Below are 24,327 nucleotides of genomic sequence, written 5' to 3'. Positions count from 1 at the left end.
CCACCTACTGGCTGTTCCACCAACTGGCTGTTCCACCTACTGGCTGTTCCACCTACTGGCTGTTCCACCAACTGGCTGTTCCACCTACTGGCTGTTCCACCAACTGGCTGTTCCACCTACTGGCTGTTCCACCAACTGGCTGTTCCACCTACTGGCTGTTCCACCTACTGGCTGTTCCACCTACTGGCTGTTCCACCAACTGGCTGTTTCACCTACTGGCTGTTCCACCTACTGGCTGTTCCACCTACTGGCTGTTCCACCAACTGCAAGTCAGGGACAGGGGGAAAGGGGGAAGATCCCGACGTAATCCAACTATATTCTACCCAGTATTGTAATCTTCTCTTCTTCTGAGATTGATAATTTATGGTTCCCTAAAGGTGAACAAAAGTGAACAAGAATAGTGAACAAAAATATAAAAGCAACATGCAACAATTTCTAAGATTTTACTGAGTTACAGTTCAAATGAAGGAAATCAGTCAATTGAAATAAATTCATTAGGCCCTAATCTATGGATTTCACATGACTGGGCAGGAGTGCAGCCATGGGTGCAGCCCAGCCTATCAGAAGGAGTTTTTCCCCACAAAATGTCTTTATTATAGACAGAAATACTCCTCAGCACCGCTCAGATGATCCCGCAGGTGAAGAAGCCGGATGTGGAGGTCCTGGGTTGGCGTGGTTACACGTGGTCTGCAGTTGTGAGGCCAGTTGTAAGTACTGCCAAATTCTCTAAAACAACATTGGCAAGCTTATGATAGAGACATTAACATTAAATTATCTGGGAGACATTACTGAAACACAACCCAACCAATCCGCACTGCTTCTTGACACAATGCCAATCCCAACCCAGAAGCAAGCCACACCAATGTGTCAGAGGAAACACCGTACACCTGGTGACCTGGGCAGTGTGCCCAGCCTGCCACAAGAGTCACTAGTGCACAATGAGACAAGGATATCCCTGCTGGCCAAATCCTCCCTAACCCACATAAATTGTGTACCACCCCATGGGCCTCCCAGTTGCAGCCACCTGCAACAGAGCCTGGACTCAAACCCAGAATCTCTGGTGGTATAGCTAGCACTGCGATGCAGTGCCTTAGACCACTGCTCCACCCAGGAGGCCTAATCAGCCTCTTGACATGCCACACCTGTCAGGTGGATGGATTATTTTAGCAAAATGCTCACTAACAGGGATGTAAACACATTTGTGCACAAAATTAGAGAGAAATAGCCTTTTTGTATGTATGGAAAATGTATGTTATTTTTTAAATTTCAACTCATGAAACATGAGACCAACACTTTACATGTTGCGTTTATATTTTTGTTCATTGTATATTCAACAGGGATACATTGTAGAATAATATTGTATCAATACTATGAAATAACACATGGAATCATGTAGTAACCTAAAAGTGTTAAACAAATCAAAATGTATGTTATATTTGAGATTCTTCAAAGTAGCCACCCTTTGCCTTGATGATAGCTATGCACGCTCTTGGCATTCTCTCAACCAGCTTCATGAGGTAGTCACCTGGAATACATTTCAATTAACAGGTATGCCCTGTTAAAAGTTCATTTGTGGAATTTCTTTCCTCCAATAATGTTCTGTACTGATAGTTGTGTCTCTTGTTTGGGGATGTTGTTGTGCTTCTTAGTTAAACCTATTGGACCACATCTTATCTCATGGGTGACCAGAGGGATCTCAGCCAAAAAAATTTAGGGTACGGTGGTCCAGTTTCAGATACCGGCAAATATAGTACCAGTCAAAAGTTTGGACACACCTACTCACTCAAGGATTTTTCTTTATTTTCACTATTTTCAATATATATGGACTCATGTAGTAACCAAAATATGCTTAACACTTGTTGGCTGCTTTTCCTTCACTCTGCGGTCTAACTCATCCCAAACCATCTCAATTTGGTTGAGGTCGGGTGATTGTGGAGGCCAGGTCATCTGATGCAGCACTCCATCACTCTCCTTCTTGGTCAAATAGCCCTTAAACAGCCTGGAGATGTGTTGGGTCATTGTCCTGTTGAAAACAAATGATAATCCCACTAAGCGCAAACTAGATGGGATGGCGTATCGCTGCAGAATGCTGTGGTAGCCATGCTGGTTAAGTGTGCCTTGAATTCTAATTAAATCACACAGTATCACCAGCAAAGTACCATCACACCTCCTCCTCCATGCTTCACGGTGGGAACCACACATGCGGAGATCATTCATTCACCTGCTCTGTGTCTCACAAAGAAATGACGGTTGGAACCAAAAATCTCAAATTTGGTCGCATCAGACCAAAGGACAGATTTCCACCGGTCTAATGTCCATTGCAAGTGTTTCTTGGCCCAAGCAAGTCTCGTCTTATTGTTGGTGTCCTTTAGTAGTGGTTTCTTTGCAGCAATTTGACCATGAAGGCCTGATTCACGCAGTCTCCTCTGAACAGTTTGATGTTGAGATGTGTCTGTTACTTGAACTCTGTGACTCACTTATTTGGGCTGCAATTTCTGAGGTTGGTAACTCTAAATAAGTGCAGCAGAAGTAACTCTGGGTCTTCCTTTCCTGTGGCGGTCCTCATGAGAGACAGTTTCATCATAGCCCTTCTGCGACTGCACATGAAGAAACTTTCAAAGTTCTTGATGTTTTCCATATTGACTGACCTTCATGTCTTAAAGTAATGATGGATTGTCGTTTCTCTTTGCTTATTTGAGCAGTTCTTGCCATAATATGTACTTGGTCGTTGCCAAATAAGGCTATGTTCTGTATCCCACCCTTAACTTGTCACAACACCAATGATTGCCTCAAACGCATTAAGAATGGGCTCAGTACTGTATGGCTGCGTTTACACAGGCAGCCCAATTCGGATCTTTTGCCGAATTATAGGTAAAATATATGATCTGATTGGTCAAAACACCAATAATTGGACAAAAGATCAGAATTGGGCAGTCTGTGTAAACACAGCCTATTAGGAACAACCCAGACTGAGAGAGTTTAGTGAATGGGTGATATTTCTGGCCACCCTTGTTTTGGTGAATCTGCCCAGCAGTTAACTTTGGGGTTGAAAAGAAGTGGAGAGTGTGTGCGTGTGTATCCACCCTGACTGGCCCAACCAGTAATGGGGCCTGAACAAAGATAAAACCTGTGAGATAGAATCGCTGCAGACACTGCCCATTACCCATGACATCATTCCCCTTCCCTGGCCCTCGCTGCGTTAGGCGATCGTCAACCGGCACAGCAGAGCCGAGTGGAAAGAGATGGAGGGAGGGGAATGGAATGAATAAAGGGGGGACGAACACACAAGCTGGATGCGGCTGTGCTCTGAGCACACAGAGAGGACTAGAGAGGACCCGACATGGTCAATGATGTCAGCCTTGTTCCCATAGATGGGCTCTGGAAAACAAGAGTGGTGCAGAGGATCTCCTTTTCAACATCCTCAGGCAGGGCAGAACATAGAATGGGAAGTTAATGACTCTCATATAAGGTCTCAACATCCTTTAGGGTCTCTTTAGACATGTCAATCAGCTGGAGAGGCTAGGGGGAAGGGGGTGGAGGGGTTAGGGAGGAGGAGAAGGGGTGAAAATGTTTGGGGTCTGTTCTGTTTGTTCCCAGACCCCAGTTTTTCATTTACATGGTAAAGAGCAAGGATCCTGGCTTTTCATTTACATGGTAAAGAGCTGGAGAGTGAGGATACAGGAAAGGGCACAGGTTGAAGAGAGAGAAATATAAATAAAGATAGAGAGTGGAGAGAAAGGGAGGAGAGAAAGATAGGAAAGAGGAGAGTGAGTGGAGAGAAAGAGAGGAGAGCGAGTGGAGCGAAAGAGTGGAGAGAAGAGAAAGGGAGGAGAGAAAGAGAGGAGAGAAAGGGAAGAGAGCGAGAGTGGAGAGAAAGAGAGGAGAGAAAAATAGAGAATGGAGAGAAAGAGCTTGCACACCAGAGATGACATGTTACAGGCCCCTCATGCAATTTTTAAAGAAGTATTTACAAAAGTTATAGCCTTGTTAAACTGGCTACATTTGTGAGTAACAGTGTTGGAAAAAGTACCCAATTAGTATCAAAAGTAAATGTATTTGCTAAAATATACTTAAGTACCAAAAATGTAAGTATAAATAGTTTCAAATTCATTATATTAAGAAAATCTTTTTTAAATTACAGATTGCCAGAGGCACACTCCAACATCCATAAATAATTTACAAAGAATTTGTGTTTAGTGAGTCCGTCAGATCAGAGGCAATAGTGATGACCAGTGATGTTCTATTGATTAGTGTGTGAATTTGACCATTTTCCTGTCCTGCTAAGCATAAAAAATGTCAAGTGTCAAGAAAAATGTATGGAGTAAAAAGTACAAAATTGTCTTTAGGAATGTAGTGAAGTAAAAGTAAAAGTAGTCAAAATTATAAATAGTAAAGTACAGATACCCCCCAAAAAACACTTAAGAAGTGCTTTAAAGTATTTTTACTTAAGTATGTTACACCACTGGTGAGTAACATGTATTCACATGTAAATTTCGCCACAAATACAGTCAAAAGTTCAACATGACATGGTTATGCATGAATGGATATACATAGAATGTATATAGATAGAATGGATATACATAGCTGTGTGTAATTGGATAATAATAAACATGTACGGTATAATAATAATAATAGGCTGTGCATGACAATCTTGCAGAGCGTTTACATCAGGGGTGTCAATCTCATTCCATGTCTCCAGGTTTTTGATTTTGTTCTTTCAATTAAGCCCAAGACAACCAGGTGTGGGGAGTTCCTTACCAATTCATTAATTAAGTAAAAGGAAGGAGCGAAAACCGCACACTCGGCCTTTCTTTGGAATGAGTTTGACACCTGTGCTTTACATTATTGACATTTCCGTACAATAATGAAATAAATTAAATAATAATGAAAAAAAACAAAAAAACAATGAATCAAAATGTATGTGGCGATTGCCCCCTGTTGGTCGTGGACCAAAATTAAATGCCCAAAGTCGGTGGCGCTCACCTTGCCAAAGTGTGCACTATCACTGTACATTACCTACTACTTAGTTGTACATGGACACAACAATTCTCAGAGGGGGTATAGGAAAAGAATGAATATGCATCAATCGTTCCATCATGTTGCAACGACGGTCAACCACTATGCATCCAGCCCTACCCAGACAAGTTTAAACTACTTCTAGTTAGCCAACAAACACGTGTATTTGTGTGTCTTTCAATCAATGTCATAACAATTCATTCTCTCCATCTGCTAAATGCCGTAGTTTCTCTTCACAACCCTGAAATGAACGTCATCTTTCAGAACATTCTCTTCGCCTTCGATTTGCCGCAGTGCACATGCGTCACAAAAAACTCACTGCGGTTATGTATCCATCCGCGCTAAAATGATTATTTACAAAAAGTTTGCATATACTCGTTTTTAAACGTTGGGTTTGTGCTCTTTGAATAATGAATGAATATTTCATATGTCATCAAAATGTTAATAAATTACGCTCATTTTCTGTATAGTTTGTGGATTTATTATGTTCATTGGATCTATTTTCTGTCAAAAAATGTGTCCATGGCTGAGGCTTATTCGCCATTTTGTGTCCCTTGAGTCGCTTTGTTGAAGACGAAGCAGCACTTCATGATTGCGAATTTGAAGGAATAATTATTTGAGTCCCGTGGCAGTACGTTGATTGTTAGCAGTCAGACGTATATATTACAAGGACAGTAAATCGCTTAGGAGCTAGCCAACTCATGAAAAGAGAGTGGCTTTCTTCTTGACTAGCTAGCATTGACTCTGGTTAGCATAGCTAGGCTAACAGCTTTAGCTAGCAACAGCTCAAGAAACGTCGACCAATCGACGCCTATAATTAAACGTTTCTCTTAATTTGATATCATCAAACCACAACACTGACGACCACCGTGCAAGACTCGAAGACCGAGGAGATGGCGAGCTCCGTGGGAAACGTGGCTGACAGCACAGGTAGAGCTCTCGCTAGCTAGCTAGCTAGCTAGCTAGCATGACACGAGTCTGCTAACATCTTGCAGAACCATTAAAAAAAAACTTTATGCCGGCGTGTAAATAATTCAAAATGTTGATTCAACTTCAATTATAGCATGTCACTTAGCCAGGTGTGGCTATGTAGCGATATACACAACACGGATCATGTAGGTAGAACCCGCCAGAGCCCGAAGGATGTTATTGTATTAGCTAGCTTGACCATAATCTCGCAAAATGTAATTTTAGTTATCTTCCCCAACGTTTGATACAATGAAATTTAGCTAGGTAACGTGGATAATTATTTGACACTGTGTTTATTGACTATTTTGTCTATAGACCGTTTAGTTTTACCTTTACATTTTTAGGCATCAATCTAATTTTAGCTAGTTAGCGAACGTTAGATGTTGATGGGTTGTTTTTTCCGCCAACTAGCGTACATTTGTAAACCATCACCTCACATTTCATCTAACTATGTACGTTACTTTGGTCCATTTTCATTTAATCGCACAACATTGCGTCTTCCATAATATTTCGTGTCAGACAGTTCTAACTAGCAAATGTTGATGCTTTTTACAACGAAGCTCATCAACATTTGCTAGTTATAACTGTCTAGCTAACTAACGTTAGTTAAAATCCCAACTGACAATTTTTCTTCAGCTCTTGACTGTTATATAGCTAACAGCGGCTAATCATTTAGCTAGTTAGCTACACTATATATACAAAGGTGTGGACACCCCTTCAAATTAAAGGATTCGACTATTTCAGCCACACCCGTTGACAAGTGTAAAATCGAGCACACAGCCATGCAATCTCCATAGACAAACACTGGCAGTAGAATGGCCTTACTGAAGAGCTCAGTGACTTTCAATATGGCACTGTCATAGGATGCCACCTTTCCAACAAGTCAGTTTCAAATTTATGTCCAGCTAGAGCTGCCCCGGTCAACTGTAAGTTTTGTTATTGTGAAGTGGAAGTCTAGGACAAACAATGGCTCAGCTACGAAGTGGTAGGCCACACAAGCTCACAGAACGGGACCGCTGAAGAGTGTAGAGTGGAAAAATCGTCTGTCCTCTGTTGCAACACTCACTACCAAGTTCCAAACTGCCTCTGGAAGCAACATCAGCGCAATAACTGTTTGCCGGGAGCTTTATGAAATGGGTTTCCATGGCAGAGCAGCCACACACAAGCCTAAGATCACCACGTGCAATGCCAAGCATTGGCTGGAGAGGTGTAAAGCTCTCCAACATGGAAACATGTTCTCTGTAGTGATGAATCACGCTTCATCATCTGGCAAATACGACAGGCGAATCTAGGTTTGACGGATGCCAGGAGAACGCTACCTGCCCGAATGCGTAGTGTCAACTATAAAGTTTGGTGGAGGAGGAATAATGGTCTCGGGCTGTTTTTCATGGTTCGGGCTACGTTCCTTAGTTTCAGTGAAGGGAAATCTTAACGCTACAGCATACAATGACATTCTAGACAATTCTGTGCTTTGTACTTTGTGGCAACAGTTTGGGGAAGGCCCTTTCCTGTTTCAACATGACAATGCCCCCGTTCACAAAGCGGCAGGGTAGCCTAGTGGTTAGAGCGTTGGACTAGTAACCGGAAGGTTGCAAGTTCAAATCCCCGAGCTGACAAGGTACAAATCTGTCGTTCTGCCCCTGAACCCACTGTTCTTAGGCCGTCATTGAAAATAGGAATTTGTTCTTAACTGACTTGCCTTGTTAAATAAAGGTAAAATAAAAAGCGAGGTCCACACATTAGGTTTGAGATCGGTGTGGAAGAACTTGACTAGCCACCACAGAGCCCTCACCTCAACCCCACATCAGCACAAGAACTGTTTGCCGGGAGCTTTATGAAATGGGTTTCCATGGCAGAGCAGCCACACACAAGCCTAAGATCACCACGTGCAATGCCAAGCATTGGCTGGAGAGGTGTAAAGTGCCCGACCTCACTTGTGGCTGAATGTGGCAGCAATGTTCTAACATCTAGTGGAGGCTGGGGACCAACTCTATGTACTTTTGGTCATGTAGTGTATCTTTCAAAGGAAGAATGCCTGCTGCTATTTTCAAGGACGGTTGACTTCTTGGCCTATATAACAGTAGCTATCTGACCTGGAGCCCCATATTTGTCTCTAAAACATGACTAATACCCTGTGATTGACAGTCCATTGCTACACAGCGATTTGTATTAAACTATTCTTTTGTACGGCGCGGCGCAGCTCGGAACGGAACATACCGGACCGGATTTTTCTCTCCATGTCCCTGGATTTCAACTGCTCTCTGGACATTCATACCCGGATCTCACAGCTAGCTAGCTGCTATCCGTGTGACAGTCGGCTTTCGTCGATTCCGGAGCAAACATCGATTGTTCCGGTGCTAGCCAGCTCCCTCAATCACGCCTGAGTTCCATCATTCACTCCTGGGCTGCAGTCACCTATCCGGACCCGTTTCACTGCCTACGCGGAGCCCCACCGGGCCTTCACAACCGGACTGCCGACGTTATCTACCTGAAGGAGATCCGGCTGGCTCCTCTGTCGCGACGTTACCGGAACGCCCATCTGCGGCCCGCTAACCGTTAGCTGTCTTTCCGGCTGCTATCTGAATAGACAATCGGACAATTTATTTATTTGAATTATTATGTTTTCTTCTCGGGCCTCTATAACTATATCTATTGTTCTTATTTTTGTTGTTGTGTGATTTGGATTAATCCCCTCTACCACACGGAACCCCACTAATCTACTGACCGAACGCAAGAGGTGGCTAACAACAGACTCCATCCTATGCTAGCTTGCTACCGGTTGGCTTGGCTAGCTGTCTAAATCGCCGTGACCCTAAACCAACCTCTCCACTCACTGGACCCTTTTGATCACTCGACTAAGCATGCCTCTCCTTAATGTCAATATGTCTTGTCCATTGCTGTTCTGGTTAGTGTTTATTGGCTTATTTCACTGTAGAGCCTCTAGTCCTGCTCACTATACCTTATCCAACCTATTAGTTCCACCACCCACACATGCAATGACATCTCCTGGTTTCAATGATGTTTCTAGAGACAATATCTCTCTCTTCATCACTCAATACCTAGGTTTACCTCCACTGTATTCACATCCTACCTTACCTTTGTCTGTACATTATACCTTGATGCTATTTTATCGCCCCCAGAAACCTCCTTTTACTCTCTGTTCCAGACGTTCTAGACGACCAATTCTTATTGCTTTTAGTCACACCCTTATTCTACTCCTCCTATGTTCCTCTGGCGATGTAGAGGTGAATCCAGGCCCTGCAGTGCCTAGCTCCACTCCTATTCCCCAGGCGCTCTCTTTTGACGACTTCTGTAACCGTAATAGCCTTGGTTTCATGCATGTTAACATTAGAAGCCTCCTCCCTAAGTTTGTTCTATTCACTGCTTTAGCACACTCTGCCAACCCGGATGTTCTAGCTGTGTCTGAATCCTGGCTTAGGAAGACCACCAAAAATTCAGACATTTTAATTCCAAACTACAACATTTTCAGACAAGATAGAACTGCCAAAGGGGGCGGTGTTGCAATTTACTGCAAAGATAGCCTGCAGAGTTCTGTCCTACTATCCAGGTCTATACCCAAACAATTTGAACTTCTACTTTTAAAAATCCACCTTTCTAAAAACAAGTCTCTCACCGTTGCCGCCTGCTATAGACCACCCTCTGCCCCCAGCTGTGCTCTGGACACCATATGTGAACTGATTGCCCCCCATCTATCTTCAGAGCTCGTGCTGCTAGGCGACCTAAACTGGAACATGCTTAACACCCCAGCCATCCTACAATCTAAACTTGATGCCCTCAATCTCACACAAATTATCAATGAACCTACCAGGTACCTCCCCAAAGCCTTAAACACGGGCACCCTCATAGATATCATCCTAACCAACTTCCCCTCTAAATACACCTCTGCTGTCTTCAACCAAGATCTCAGCGATCACTGCCTCATTGCCTGCATCCGTAATGGGTCAGCGGTCAAACGACCTCCTCTCATCACTGTAAAACGCTCCCTGAAACACTTCAGCGAGCAGGCCTTTCTAATCGACCTGGCCGGGGTATCCTGGAAGGATATTGACCTCATCCCGTCAGTAGAGGATGCCTGGATATTTTTTAAAAATGCCTTCCTAACCATCTTAAATAAACATGCCCCATTCAAGAAATTTAGAACCAGGAACAGATATAGCCCTTGGTTCTCCCCAGACCTGACTGCCCTTAATCAACACAAAAACGTCCTATGGCGTTCTGCATTAGCATCGAACAGCCCCCGTGATATGCAGCTGTTCAGGGAAGCTAGAAACCATTATACACAGGCAGTTAGAAAAGCCAAGGCTAGCTTTTTCAAGCAGAAATTTGCTTCTTGCAACACTAACTCAAAAAAGTTCTGGGACACTGTAAAGTCCATGGAGAATAAGAACACCTCCTCCCAGCTGCCCACTGCACTGAAGATAGGAAACACTGTCACCACTGATAAATCCACCATAATTGAAAATTTCAATAAGCATTTTTCTACTGCTGGCCATGCTTTCCACCTGGCTACTCCTACCCCTGTCAACAGCACTGCACCCCCAACAGCAACTCGCCCAAGCCTTCCCCATTTCTCCTTCTCCCAAATCCATTCAGCTGATGTTCTGAAAGAGCTGCAAAATCTGGACCCCTACAAATCAGCCGGGCTAGACAATCTGGACCCTTTCTTTCTAAAATTATCTGCCGAAATTGTTGCCACCCCTATTACTAGCCTGTTCAACCTCTCTTTCGTGTCGTCTGAGATTCCCAAAGATTGGAAAGCAGCTGCGGTCATCCCCCTCTTCAAAGGGGGGGACACTCTTGACCCAAACTGCTACAGACCTATATCTATCCTACCATGCCTTTCTAAGGTCTTCGAAAGCCAAGTCAACAAACAGATTACCGACCATTTTGAATCTCACCATACCTTCTCTGCTATGCAATCTGGTTTCAGAGCTGGTCATGGGTGCACCTCAGCCACGCTCAAGGTCCTAAACGATATCTTAACCGCCATCGATAAGAAACATTACTGTGCAGCCGTATTCATTGATCTGGCCAAGGCTTTCGACTCTGTCAATCACCACATCCTCATCGGCAGACTCAACAGCCTTGGTTTCTCAAATGATTGCCTCGCCTGGTTCACCAACTACTTCTCTGATAGAGTTCAGTGTGTCAAATCTGAGGGTCTGTTGTCCGGACCTCTGGCAGTCTCTATGGGGGTGCCACAGGGTTCAATTCTTGGACCGACTCTCTTCTCTGTATACATCAATGAGGTCGCTCTTGCTGCTGGTGAGTCTCTGATCCACCTCTACGCAGACGACACCATTCTGTATACTTCCGGCCCTTCTTTGGACACTGTGTTAACAACCCTCCAGGCAAGCTTCAATGCCATACAACTCTCCTTCCGTGGCCTCCAACTGCTCTTAAATACAAGTAAAACTAAATGCATGCTCTTCAACCGATCACTACCTGCACCTACCCGCCTGTCCAACATCACTACTCTGGACGGCTCTGACTTAGAATACGTGGACAACTACAAATACTTAGGTGTCTGGTTAGACTGTAAACTCTCCTTCCAGACCCATATCAAACATCTCCAATCCAAAGTTAAATCTAGAATTGGCTTCCTATTTCGCAACAAAGCATCCTTCACTCATGCTGCCAAACATACCCTTGTAAAACTGACCATCCTACCAATCCTCGACTTTGGCGATGTAATTTACAAAATAGCCTCCAATACCCTACTCAACAAACTGGATGCAGTCTATCACAGTGCAATCCGTTTTGTCACCAAAGCCCCATACACTACCCACCATTGCGACCTGTACGCTCTCGTTGGCTGGCCCTCGCTTCATACTCGTCGCCAAACCCACTGGCTCCATGTCATCTACAAGACCCTGCTAGGTAAAGTCCCCCCTTATCTCAGCTCGCTGGTCACCATAGCATCTCCCACCTGTAGCACACGCTCCAGCAGGTATATCTCTCTAGTCACCCCCAAAACCAATTCTTTCTTTGGCCGCCTCTCTTTCCAGTTCTCTGCTGCCAATGACTGGAACGAACTACAAAAATCTCTGAAACTGGAAACACTTATCTCCCTCACTAGCTTTAAGCACCAACTGTCAGAGCAGCTCACAGATTACTGCACCTGTACATAGCCCACATATAATTTAGCCCTATCAACTACCTCTTTCCCAACTGTATTTAATTTATTTATTTATTTTGCTCCTTTGCACCCCATTATTTTTATTTCTACTTTGCACATTCTTCCATTGCAAAACTACCATTCCAGTGTTTTACTTGCTATATTGTATTTACCTTGCCACCAAGGCCTTTTTTTGCCTTTACCTCCCTTCTCACCTCATTTGCTCACATTGTATATAGACTTGTTTATACTTTATTATTGACTGTATGTTTGTTTTACTCCATGTGTAACTCTGTGTTGTTGTATCTGTCGAACTGCTTTGCTTTATCTTGGCCAGGTCGCAATTGTAAATGAGAACTTGTTCTCAACTTGCCTACCTGGTTAAATAAAGGTAAAATAAAAAATAAAATAAATTGATTGATCTACAACGATGCAATTATTTAGCACCCAGGGGCATTTTTATAAATGGTCTGATTTGATTTCTCAAGTACCTAATCTTGTTTATTATTTTGTCTCTGTCCTCGTGTTCTTCCATCACCTCTAACGTGTTGTTTCCCCCCTCCTCGGGTTGTTGGGTGTTGGTGATACAGAACCGACAAAACAACGTATGCTTTCCTTCCAAGGGTTGGCCGAGCTGGCGCACAGGGAGTACCAGTCGGGTGACTTTGAGGCTGCCGAGCGCCACTGTATGCAGCTGTGGAGGCAGGAGCCCGACAACACGGGCGTGCTACTGCTGCTCTCCTCCATCCACTTCCAGTGTCGCAGGCTCGACAGGTGAGGTGGACAGCGAGGGTTGTCGGCTCACACTGCAGTCAGTCTACATGGTGCGGCCTGGTCTGGAGAGAATACTGGGCCCACTGTGACTGGCTGGAGCTGCAGCGCTCTGGCTGCTACAGTGCATGTTACTACTACACCTGTGGTGTTGGGGAGTAAGAAATGGCTGGCTGTGCAGCTGGTCTGTCACTAATCTTCATGCGTCTCTAAAATGACTCTTACAGGGGTTGGTGGCTGTTTTCTCTTCTCACAGGTGATCCAGCTGTTGGCTTGGATTTTGCTGTTTTTCTCTGGTGTTTTGGCTTGTTGCTCTTACTATGTACTATAAGCACAAGGAAGTGATTTGAATGAAACATAAGTTTTACACCCCCCCCACACACACACACACACACAATCATTTAGTCGTCCCACTATCTCACAACACACCAGCTAGCGTGTTACTAAATGAGATCTCCCATTGACCAAAGTACCAGTACTGGACCACACACCACCACATCTCTCCAGTACTGCCTACCCGCCCCGTGACCACCACCTCCGTCCTTCCAGATCTGCCCACTTCAGCACCTTGGCCATCAAGCAGAATCCTATGCTGGCTGAGGCCTACTCCAACCTGGGCAACGTGTACAAGGAACGTGGCCAGTTGCAGGAGGCTATAGAGCACTACCGCCACGCCCTGCGGCTGAAACCAGACTTCATCGACGGGTACATCAACCTGGCAGCAGCCCTGGTGGCAGCGGGGGACATGGAGGGAGCCGTCCAGGCCTACGTCTCAGCCCTACAGTACAACCCTGTGAGTAGACCTTGGACCCAGTTTGTTGTACCTCATAAGGTAGCAGCCTAGCACAAAACCCAATGTTTTGGTGTTCTGCCAGACCTTGACTCTGAACATGTCTTGCACCCGCAAGCTACCCCAATCTGACATCAAATCTTATTGGTCACATACACGTATTTAGCAGATGTCAATGCGGGTGTAGATCTGAAATGACATGTGTTGGTCAGTCTAGTAGTGCGTTTCTCTAATCTGTTTCCTGTCCCTCAGGATCTGTACTGTGTCCGCAGCGACCTGGGGAACTTGCTCAAAGCCCTCGGGCGTTTGGAAGAGGCTAAGGTATGTTCCAAGGGCTTGACACCGGCACAGCTTTTTGCTTATCTATCTTTTATTTTAAAATTTACTTTGTACTTTGATTTCTTTGTAGATATTTTGTTTGTCAGTTCTATTCCCCCCCCCCCCCCCCCCCACTCTACTCATTTACTTGAGTGTGATTTTTTTCTGTCCCTGATGCCAATCTCAGGCCCCACCCTCCCCCCAACTACGCCTTGGGCAGGCCCCACCCCAGTACACCCTGGCTCTGGGCAGATTCCCCATCCTTCTTATGAGGCTTTTTCTTAAGGGGGGGGGGGATTCTCTAGACCCCCAACCCATTAAACCCTTTTTCTCTCTCCCTGTAAGTGACTTTTCAGACCGCTTTATACTTTGTTCTTGTTGAGCTCCACTTCCAACACCCCCACACAACTCCCCTGCTTCCCCTCACAATGCTTTGACCTCTCAGCCTCAGGTCATTTCCCCTCCCCTCACAGGAAGAAAGGCTGGGCTTTTCAAATTGCTAGCAATAATGAGGGTTCTGTTAAACTCCTGAAATGATAAAAACAAAGGTGGTTTTGGAGGGATAATGCTGGCTCGGTCTTGGAAGGATAAATGAACTGATGAAGATAGTTCATCTCTGCAATGCAAAAGATAAGATGGCCTCTAACCAAACCACATTACTCCAGTTATTTAACAACAAATCGACAGCTCCGCCAATCAGTACAGTTTTCCCACTACTCCGTACCATGCAGATTTGCTAGTCTTGTATTTTATGGAGTGCCCTTTGACCCTGTTATTCCATCTTTATTTACCTCCTCTAAGCCATGCGTACGTTGGCTATTTTTTTTGGTGATATCTCTATTCATCTCCCTGATACGATATCTATACCTTCCCTGGGTTGGGTGAAAGCTGGAGCTGTGGAGTTGACATCTTGCTAGGTGACCTGGTGCCAGGCCATCTTATTTGGTGCCAGAAGGGGGAGGAGCTCCAGGGAGCTGCCAGGCCAGCCATCCCTGCGCTGTTGCTCCTCCCCCCCGCGCGCTCGCTAGGTCCGGTGGAGTGTGGCGCTAAGAGCTGCCTTCCTGACACCCCAGCTACACCCCAATCAGAGGCTCCACCCCCCCCCACCCCCTACTGGTTATCTTATCTGACTGTCCCTGCTGTAAGAGTGGGTTAATAGAATAGTCAGGACTGTACCATGTTTTCATACCCTATCTCTCACACACACCCCTCCTTACAAGAGCCCGTAGTACAGTCTGATGCTGCGTCAGGCAGACAGCTCACAATCTGCACTCCGCCGCCCGCGTTCAGTTGGCTTGGTTAGAGAGAAACCCTCTTTATTTCAGAGCTACCTATGGAGGCTTCTAGATGTCCAAACATTACACAGCCAAGGCTTTTCTTCTCACTCCCCATTGGCCAGGATTCAAGCACAACAGGACAAAGAAAAGGCCAAGCATAAAAAAAAAGATCCTTTTTGAAGAAGAGGTTGAAGGAAAAGTGTATGCTATGACATATTATTCCCAAAGAAATGTCATCAGTTCATTTGATGAAGATCAAGCTAGTTATCCTCCCTCCTTTCTCCTAGCTTGGCCATAATATTAATATTAGTGGTTGATAACACATTTTTATTGAAGCCTTTCTTCCCTCGTGCCAACCCCCACACCCCCCGAAACATCACTTTTTTTTCCCTTGGATAATGAAATAAACATGCATGTTAACAGAGCAGGTCTTATTTTTGTGCTGTTTATTTCTTGGGATGTTTTATTTAATTTCCATATGAGAGGAGAAAAAAAAGAATGTATTGTTTGCCAACTTTTACTAACGCTCTTGTTTTATTTTGTCTCTTGGGTTTTTTTTCCCCCACAACTGATGATGTTATTTAGAAGGTTGTTTCAGGTGGGTGATGACATTACTCCTGCTACCGTACCCTAGGTGCCCTGGCTGAAACGCGGATCACTAGGGCAGCATCAGTCCTCAACCACCAGCTGCTGAGGCTGCCGCCCTCCCCTCTGACAAAGTCCAAACAATGTGGTAACGGGTTTGTAAACTGCCAGCAAAAGAAAACCCCACGAACTACTACTACGTCATGCCTCTGTCTTTGTGGCTTCCTCTGAAGAGCAGAGAAACAAAACAAGAAAAGAACAGTAAAACAAACAAAAACAGAAAGAGAAGTACAGTAAGCATTCCTTTAAATACCTTAAATTACCATGACAACAACGGCCAAAACCTATATCAATAAATTCCAAAAATATACCAAACATGAAAGCAATTAGCGGGAAAATGTGAATTTAAAGAAAAAGAACCATCTAACTCTGACTTGTTGGTTGTGTTTTTTTTTCCTGTTGATTTGATTTCCTTCTTGGTTTTGGAGCTGCAGCGTTCTGCCGATGGTGCAGACTGCGCTGTGAGTGTGCAGTAACGCAGGGGCTGCGCAGCGAACAAACCTTCCAAGGCCAAAAAGGCCTCAGGCTCAAGCGACGCTTCCCCCCCACTCCCCCCCCCCCCGGCCTGCTGGTTACAGACCCTCCCCCCGACGCCCCCTGTCAGCCTGGCACCCAGCGTACCCCCAAACTCCCAACAGGACACAATTTGTCTCTCTAAAACAACTCCTCTATTTCCGCATTGCCCTGCAGAGCAGTCCCTGGGCTCTGGTGGTAGATCAGCTCTCCTGTCCTCTTAGGGTATCAGACACTTGGCCGTCTTGATGCCCCTAAATTTCAAACTCCCCTTCTCTGTATTCCCCCTCTATCTAATCAGCCGCTTGGCTGCGGTCTCAGACTTCTAACCCCAACCCTCTCCCCTGCCGCCTGTTGGTTCTGAAAGGCATTGTGGGTACAGAGTGTGACAGTCTGGGTAAGCAGGGCGTCTCCCGGGACTCTGGGTCTGCAGCCGGTCCGCAAGGCGGCCGGGGTCAGCGAGCGCAGCAGCGGCGAACAACGACCTTGTGTTGCTAAGCAGCAGCAGGGTCGGTGGCGTGCGGGGTGACTTTGGTTGTAGTCAGACACACACCTAGGACACGCCCGGCCCACGTAGATTTTTGTGCGCACGCATTACAGGGACCTCCACCTGCACGCAGCACCCGCCATTCAAGGTTGTGAGAGATACAGCTATCAAATAGACTGCAACTAACGAAGTTACTGGTTGTTTTAATACATTTGAATATCATTTTAGGTATTTTCCTTCACTCATATCAGCAGCTTAAGGGCTGTACATAACAAAACAGAAGAAAAGTCTAGTAGTGTCTAGTCGTTTCGGTTCCTCGTGTTGTGAAAGAGGCCATGCTGATAACTGCAGAATGTCGGTCTGCGTGTGGGTGCTGGTTGGATCTGCGCAGCGTAGGAATAAGCCAGGCAGCTTAGCGCCGCAGATTTCAGCGCAGGCGAGTCCATGCTGCACACTCACTTTTTGCTTTAGTTGAGAACGGTCACTAATTCTGTTTCCTCTGCCCTTTTTATTTGATTTTTTTCCCATTTTTATTTGATTTTTACAACCTCTACCGCTACTCTTCCTCTCCTCCTACCACTACTCTTCCTCTCCTCCTACCACTACTCTTCCTCTCCTCCTACCACTACTCTTCCTCTCCTCCTACCACTACTCTTCCTCTCCTCTGGTTTTGATTGTTAACCCATTGAAGGCGTGTTACCTGAAGGCTATTGAGACTCAGCCCAACTTTGCGGTGGCTTGGAGCAACCTGGGCTGTGTGTTCAACGCCCAGGGAGAGATATGGTTGGCCATACACCACTTTGAGAAGGTGAGACTTTTCTACACAGCCGATGGTGTAAAAACAAAGGACAGACCAGGATAGTCGAGTGTCACTGACTAAATGATACATGTCTGGGCTGAAACATTTGATAATTCACACACAATACTATTAATGTCTGAGAACATTTTAAGTAGAGTACTGTGGAATATTCTGTCCCTGTTCACTGGTCTAAAGGGGATTTTTTTAGGTGAACAAAAGCGAGCGCAGTGGTGGATATAGTCAATCAGAAAATCTATTTTGTTTAATTCAAGTTGCAACAGGAGCAGAGAGAATGTTTAGCTTGGCCTTTGCAGAGAAGGTCCTTATCGTAATTATACAGCACCAGAAAGCCAAGACCTTGTCGGCTGCTATCCACAGAATCAGTGTTCCACAGAATACAACAACAATCAGCCTCCTTGAAACTGCAGTCTAGCGTCAGTCCCTTTCAACAGATATGAGTAACATCCAGCATTGCAACTCGTGACCAACCTGTGTCACAAATGGAACACTTAAGGTCATGTGGATAGCATGGGAAAACGTATAGAAATATGCTAAGCATTCTGTTAATTACTCTAAACTGAAAAGGAACTTTTATTAATCTTAAATATTTCCACATTACAACTGGTGTTGGGAGGAGACGTTTAACACCCTTCTAATACAGTATGTCCTGTCTGTTTTGATGTATTTCTGGGTGTTTGTCAGGCTGTGACTCTGGATCCCAACTTCCTGGATGCCTACATCAACTTGGGCAACGTTCTGAAAGAGGCTCGCATCTTTGACAGGTCAGAGACTTTTCCCGTGGCATAACCAGTTAGACCTGAAGACACTCCCTCGTTCACTCCTAATTATCCTCAATTCACATAGTGAGTCTTAGGCTGATAATAGGGAATGTGTTCAAAATGACACCCTATTCCCTGTGTAGTGCACTACTTTTAACCAGGTCCCGTAGGGCTCCAGTCAGAATTGTGTGCTGTATAGGGAATAGGGTGCCATTTTGGGACGCAGACCTAGGTATGACGCTCTGACACCTTGTAATTACATTTTGAAGAAAGTCAAACACACACAGAACCATATGCATGGTGTAGTAGCTTTTGTGCTGGTAGGCAGAGTTAGTGGTAGTGGTAGGTAGTAGTGGTAGGTGGTAGTAGTGGTAGGTAGTAGTGGTAGTAGTAGTAGTATATTTGGTGGTCAGTGGTAGGTAGTAGCTGTAGATTTGGTGGTAGGTAGTAGCTGTAGATTTGGTGGTGGTAGGCAGATTTAGTAGTAGATTTGGTGGTGGTAGGCAGATTTAGTAGTAGATTTGGTGGTGGTAGGCAGATTTAGTAGTAGATTTGGTGGTGGTAGGCAGTAGCTGTAGATTTGGTGGTAGGCAGTAGCTGTAGATTTGGTGGTAGGCAGATTTGGTGGTGGTAGGCAGATTTAGTAGTAGATTTGGTGGTGGTAGGCAGATTTAGTAGTAGATTTGGTGGTAGGTAGTAGCTGTAGATTTGGTGGTAGGTAGTAGCTGTAGATTTGGTGGGTGGTAGGTAATAGCAGCAGTGCACAAACCCAATGTTTCTGCCGCAAGTAGAGCTTTTGTCGAGCCTTGGTTCTGGTTTGTAAGGGTAGTATATTATCTTGTGGGTAAGTCTGTTTTTATATTGTACATAATCTGACTTTCTGTAGTATTTAAACTTTTATTTAAAGCTGGAATATATAACGTTTTTGGCGACCCAACCATATTCACGTAGAAATGTGAGTTATAGATCTGTCTTTCTCATTGAAAACAAATCCAAGATGTAGAACTGTTCTATGTGCACTATTTCTATTCTTCTCGTACTTTCGGTTTTGTCCACTAGCTGAAAATGCTAAATTTTTGGTTATGGAAAATAAACTCTGCAAAAAAAATCAGAATAACTTCACAGATCTTCATTGTAAAGGGTTTAAATGCTGTTTCCCATGCATGAACATGCACCTGTACAGACAGTAGGGAATTAAGGTCACAATTATGAAAACTTAGGACACTAAAGAGGCCTTTCTACTGACTCCGAAAAACACCAAAAGAAAGATGCCCAGGGTCCCTGCTCATCTGCATGAACATGCCTTAGGCATGCTGCAAGGATACATGAGGACTGCAGATGTGGCCAGGGCAATAAATTGCAATGTCCGTATTGAGAGACGCCTAAGACAGCGCTACAGGGAGACAGTACGGACAGCTGATCGTCCTCGCAGAGGCATACCACGTGTAACAACACCTGCACAGGATCAGTACATCCGAACATCACACCTGCGGGACAGGTACAGAATGGCAACAACAACTGCCCAAATTACACCAGGAACGCACAATCTCTCCATCAGTGCTCAGACTGCCCGCAATAGGCTGAGAGAGGCTGGACTGAGGGCTTGTAGACCTGTTGTCTGGTGAGGACCTGCCTTACATCACCGGCAACAACGTCGCATATGGGCACAGTCCCACCATCGCTGGACCAGACAGGACTGGCAAAAGTGCTCTTCACTAAATACTAGATTTTGGAACATTGCTGCAGGGATGTGCTTCCATTCAGTCTCGAGCATTAGTGAGGTCGGGCATTGATTTTGGCCGATTAGGCCTAGCTTGCAGCCCAATTCAGTTCCAATTCACCTCAAAGGTGTAAGATGGGGTTGAGGTCAGGACTCTGTGCAGGCCAGTCAAGTTCTTCCACACCGATCTCAACAAACCAGTTCTGTATGAACCTCGCTTTGTTCACAGAGACATTGTCATGCTGAAACAGGAAAGGGCCTTCCCCAAACTGTTGCCACAAAGTAGAAAGCACAGAATCGTCTTGAATGTCATTGTATGCTGTAGCGTTAAGATCTCCCTTCACTGGAACTAAGGAACGTAACCCGACCCATGACAACCATGAGCTTTACACCACTCCAGCTGACACTTGGCATTGCTTATGGTGATCTTCCATAAAAACTGAATTCATTAAGTTCCCGACAAACAGTTCTGGTGCTGGCGTTGCTTCGAGGCAGTTTGGAACTCGGTAGTGAGTGTTGCAACCAAGGACAGATAAAAAAAAAATTATGCACTACGGGCTTCAGCACTCGGCGTTCCTGTTCTGTGAGCTTGTGTGGACGACCACGTCGGGGCTGAGCCATAGTTGCTCCTAGATGTTTCCACTTCACAATAGCAGCACTTACAGTTGACTGGGACAGCTCTAGCAGAGCAGAAATGACTTGACTGACTTGTTGGAAAGGTGGCATCCTATGACGGTGCCATGTGACAAGGGAGACTTGTTGATGGAAGTTGGGCATCAAGTGTCTTAATGATGCAGAATAAAAATCTCCGGCAACCTGAAAAGCAGCCTCTGGAAGGAAAAGGGGCAATGGTGAACAATGAGTCGACACCTCCACCACGCTCTAGTCAGCACACCAGTTGTCGAAGTGGCAAAAGCCCGTCCTCCTCTATTTCTCCCACTGTCCTGTCGACACGGTGAATGGAGAATCCATTGAGTTTAGGGCTGACCCCATTTAGTCGATGGGTCGATTTGTGTGGTTGATAGGCTGTATAAATCACATTGGCTAGCATGGCCTGTCTGCAAGGAACTTGGAATGTTGTATCGACTATTAACTTGGGTCCGGCCTGAAGTTCACGATAGCAAACTTGCTAATTGTATAAAATATTCTCGTCTGTTTCCCAGTGAGCTCCGGGCAGACATGTCTGGAAGTTATCTGTGCAAGGGATGTAAAGTAAACCGGTAGGCCTGTTTTATGACGTTTCTATAGGATCAGGACATTACTACTTTCTTTTTTTTATTTTTTATGCTGCGTCTTTATTGAAAGAGAGCTGTAAAGATTTTTCAAATAAGCAACATTGAGATACACTTTTTTTTTTTTTTTCATGGTTAGGCTCTCTTGAGTCATTTGTGTTATTTAACCAGTGTGCTTAAAGCATCAGATGAGCTCAGTAGCCTACATATATAGTTAATATTAATAAAACGCAGGTTGTCTTTATTGGGAAAAATAAGTTTTAAAATTTCTAACAAACCATTGAACAAAAGAACAAACTCAAGTTTTTTTGGGGGGGGGTGACAGCCCAAATCGAGTTGAATATCCATGAGGGAGCATCTTGCCCAAGAGCCATGTTTCAGAAAAGCAGAGACCATTTCAGCTTTGGGAGTTCCGTTGGTAGCAAATCTGTGATCAGAGGTTCTTTCTATCAAGTGACTAGTAGAATGGAGAGAAGATATGGCAGGTTCTCCCTTCACCTTAACCATGACCCCCCCCTACCTCTAATGTTGGTGTTTCCTCTTGGGTAGCCTGAATTTGGTCAGAATAACATGAAGAGTCCAGGGCAGATAAGGTGAAGCCGGAATGCAGTAACTGCCGATCTGATGTTCAATTGTTGTCCGTTTTTAAGAATGATAGCGAATACATTTAGAGAAAATAAAGTACCAAATTATCTCAAAGTTGGCAAAACGGAGGCCATCCAGTACAGCACCATCTTAACAAAGACTAATGTTACTACAGCTCAGTAGCACTAGTGCCACTCTGTTCTCTGCTCTGCAGAGCGGTGGTGGGCAGCCTTTGCCTTAGTTGTTACCAGTATACCCACCCTTCTCTCTTCTTCCAACCATTCAGAGCGGTGGCTGGCTACCTGCGGGCCCTCAGCCTGAGCCCCAACCATGCAGTCGTCCACGGCAACCTGGCATGCGTCTACTACGAGCAGGGTCTTATCGATCTGGCCATCGACACGTACCGCCGCGCCATCGAGCTGCAGCCCCACTTCCCCGACGCCTACTGTAACCTGGCCAACGCCCTCAAGGAGAAGGGCAATGTAAGGAAGAACACGGTGTGTGTGTGTGTGTGTCCACGCAGTGAGCAACTGCTCCGTTATTCTGCATCCCTACTCCCAGTGTGAGAGGCACGGCTGTCCCAGCAGGCCGCAGCAGTTCACTGTGCCCTGTGCATGCCATGTCCTCCTTGACCCAGTTTAGGAGATGACGGGGGTGTGGTTAGATGGATATTCATGACACACTGGTCTTCGTGATTGTTGCAGCTATCCCTTTCACCACTACTCTAGACAAAGATTATTTTGGGATGCTTAAATGTCTTTTGTTCAGCTGCAAATAGATGAAGATTGATATGGGTTCCAGCTGTCTGTTAGCCGTCGCTGTTGTCTCTGTTCTGCCTCTCTGTTGGCCCCCTCTGGGCCTTGGCGTCTGTCTGTTGGGGTTTCCTTTTCTGTTGGCCCTCTTGGGGGCTTGGTGTCTGTCTGAAAATGTGTTTGTGTGTGGGGTGTCTGTGAATGTGTGTGTCTCTGGTTTAACCATGTGTGGTTTGAACCCCGCCTCTCCCAGGTGTCCGAAGCTGAGGAGTGTTACAACACGGCCCTGCGTCTGTGTCCCACCCACGCAGACTCTCTCAACAACCTGGCCAACATCAAGAGGGAGCAGGGCAACATCGAGGACGCCGTCCAGCTCTACAGGAAAGCCCTGGAGGTGAGAGAGTTAACTATATGGCAGAATGCTCATAGAAAGCATTGACGGTAGCATTGAAAAGTATTTTACCTGATAGGTTAAAGGAAGGCTGTTTATAAGCCCTTGTTTTGTTTTTTTCCGCAATCTTAATCACGTCAGCTCAGTGTTCTCTTTTTAAGGAAGTGTCATTTCATGAATCTGGTCGTGACTGAACCTTTTCAGGGGTGGGGGGGGGGTTATTTCCAGAGTTTACAGCAGGCCCACTCTAACCTGGCTAGTGTCCTGTTATAGTATGTATTTTAACCTATTAGGTGTCTACTCACTCTGCCCAGAGTGGGTGAAAACTTGCTTTGGCGATCATTTCGCCTCCTTGTGTTATAACATACATTTTACCAAGACAAATATGATTAATTCATGTTCTGAATCGTTCAGTGGTGGTCTTTCTCTAACATACCATTAACATGATATGTAAAAGTGTTGGATTTCATATTGTAATACATCCGGTAATATGAACGTAACGCGCCAATGTAAACTCTTTTTTTAATATAAATATGAACTTTATCAAACAAAACATACATGAAGTCCTATGAGTGTCATCTGATGAAGATCATCAAAGGTTAGGGATTAATTTAATCTCTTTCTGCTTTTTGTGACTCCTCTCTTTGGCTGGAAAAAATGGCCGTGTTTTTCTGTGGCCTGGTGGTGACCAAACATAATCGTTTGTGGTGCTTTCGCTGTAAATCCTTTTTGAAATCAGACACTGGCTGGATTAACGAGAATTTTATCTTTAAAATGGTGTAAAATACTTGTATGCTTGAGGAATTTGAATTATGAGATTTTTGTTGTTTTTGATTGGACACCCTATAACGTGTGTGGTTGTGGTTTGCTGCGGCCCACTCTAACCTGGCCAGTGTTCTGTTGTGATATGTATTTTAACATGTGGTTCTCTTCAGGTGTTTCCAGAGTTTGCTGCGGCCCACTCTAACCTGGCCAGCGTTCTGCAACAACAGGGGAAACTCCAGGAGGCCCTCATGCACTACAAGGAGGCCATCAGGTCCGTAGACAGACGCCTCCCTCCGTCTCGCCCTCTCATCTCAATCAGTTGTGGTTTGACAATCGACAGAGGCAACTTTTAGGGATGCTCTTTCATTTCAAGGTTCTG

At 45.0% G+C, this 24,327-nt stretch overlaps 1 protein-coding gene across 13 annotated transcripts in view; it reads left to right on the top strand.

The window, feature by feature from the left end:
• The first annotated feature begins 5,533 nt into the window (after positions 1 to 5,533).
• Positions 5,534 to 24,327, top strand: part of ogt.1 (O-linked N-acetylglucosamine (GlcNAc) transferase, tandem duplicate 1) — a 40,340-nt gene continuing 21,546 nt past the window's right edge. For 3 of the 13 annotated variants that reach the window (XM_036970149.1, XM_036970152.1, XM_036970147.1), the window contains exons 1-9: positions 5,550 to 5,946; positions 12,715 to 12,898; positions 13,445 to 13,688; positions 13,938 to 14,006; positions 17,617 to 17,733; positions 18,427 to 18,506; positions 22,327 to 22,522; positions 23,046 to 23,186; positions 24,119 to 24,219. In XM_036970149.1, the coding sequence (XP_036826044.1) occupies positions 5,910 to 5,946; positions 12,715 to 12,898; positions 13,445 to 13,688; positions 13,938 to 14,006; positions 17,617 to 17,733; positions 18,427 to 18,506; positions 22,327 to 22,522; positions 23,046 to 23,186; positions 24,119 to 24,219 (1,169 nt within the window). In that variant the 5' untranslated portion in view covers positions 5,550 to 5,909. Of the gene's footprint in view, positions 5,947 to 12,714; positions 12,899 to 13,444; positions 13,689 to 13,937; positions 14,007 to 15,914; positions 16,159 to 17,616; positions 17,734 to 18,426; positions 18,507 to 22,326; positions 22,538 to 23,045; positions 23,187 to 24,118; positions 24,220 to 24,327 lie in introns of those variants that run through there. The other 10 variants (XM_036970148.1, XM_036970151.1, XM_036970145.1 and 7 more) reach the window with 6 other exon arrangements.

This window comes from Oncorhynchus mykiss, chromosome 31 (assembly GCF_013265735.2).
Source record: "Oncorhynchus mykiss isolate Arlee chromosome 31, USDA_OmykA_1.1, whole genome shotgun sequence".
Classification (NCBI taxonomy): Eukaryota; Metazoa; Chordata; class Actinopteri; order Salmoniformes; family Salmonidae; genus Oncorhynchus; species Oncorhynchus mykiss.
This window is presented reverse-complemented; position numbering and strand designations above follow the sequence as displayed.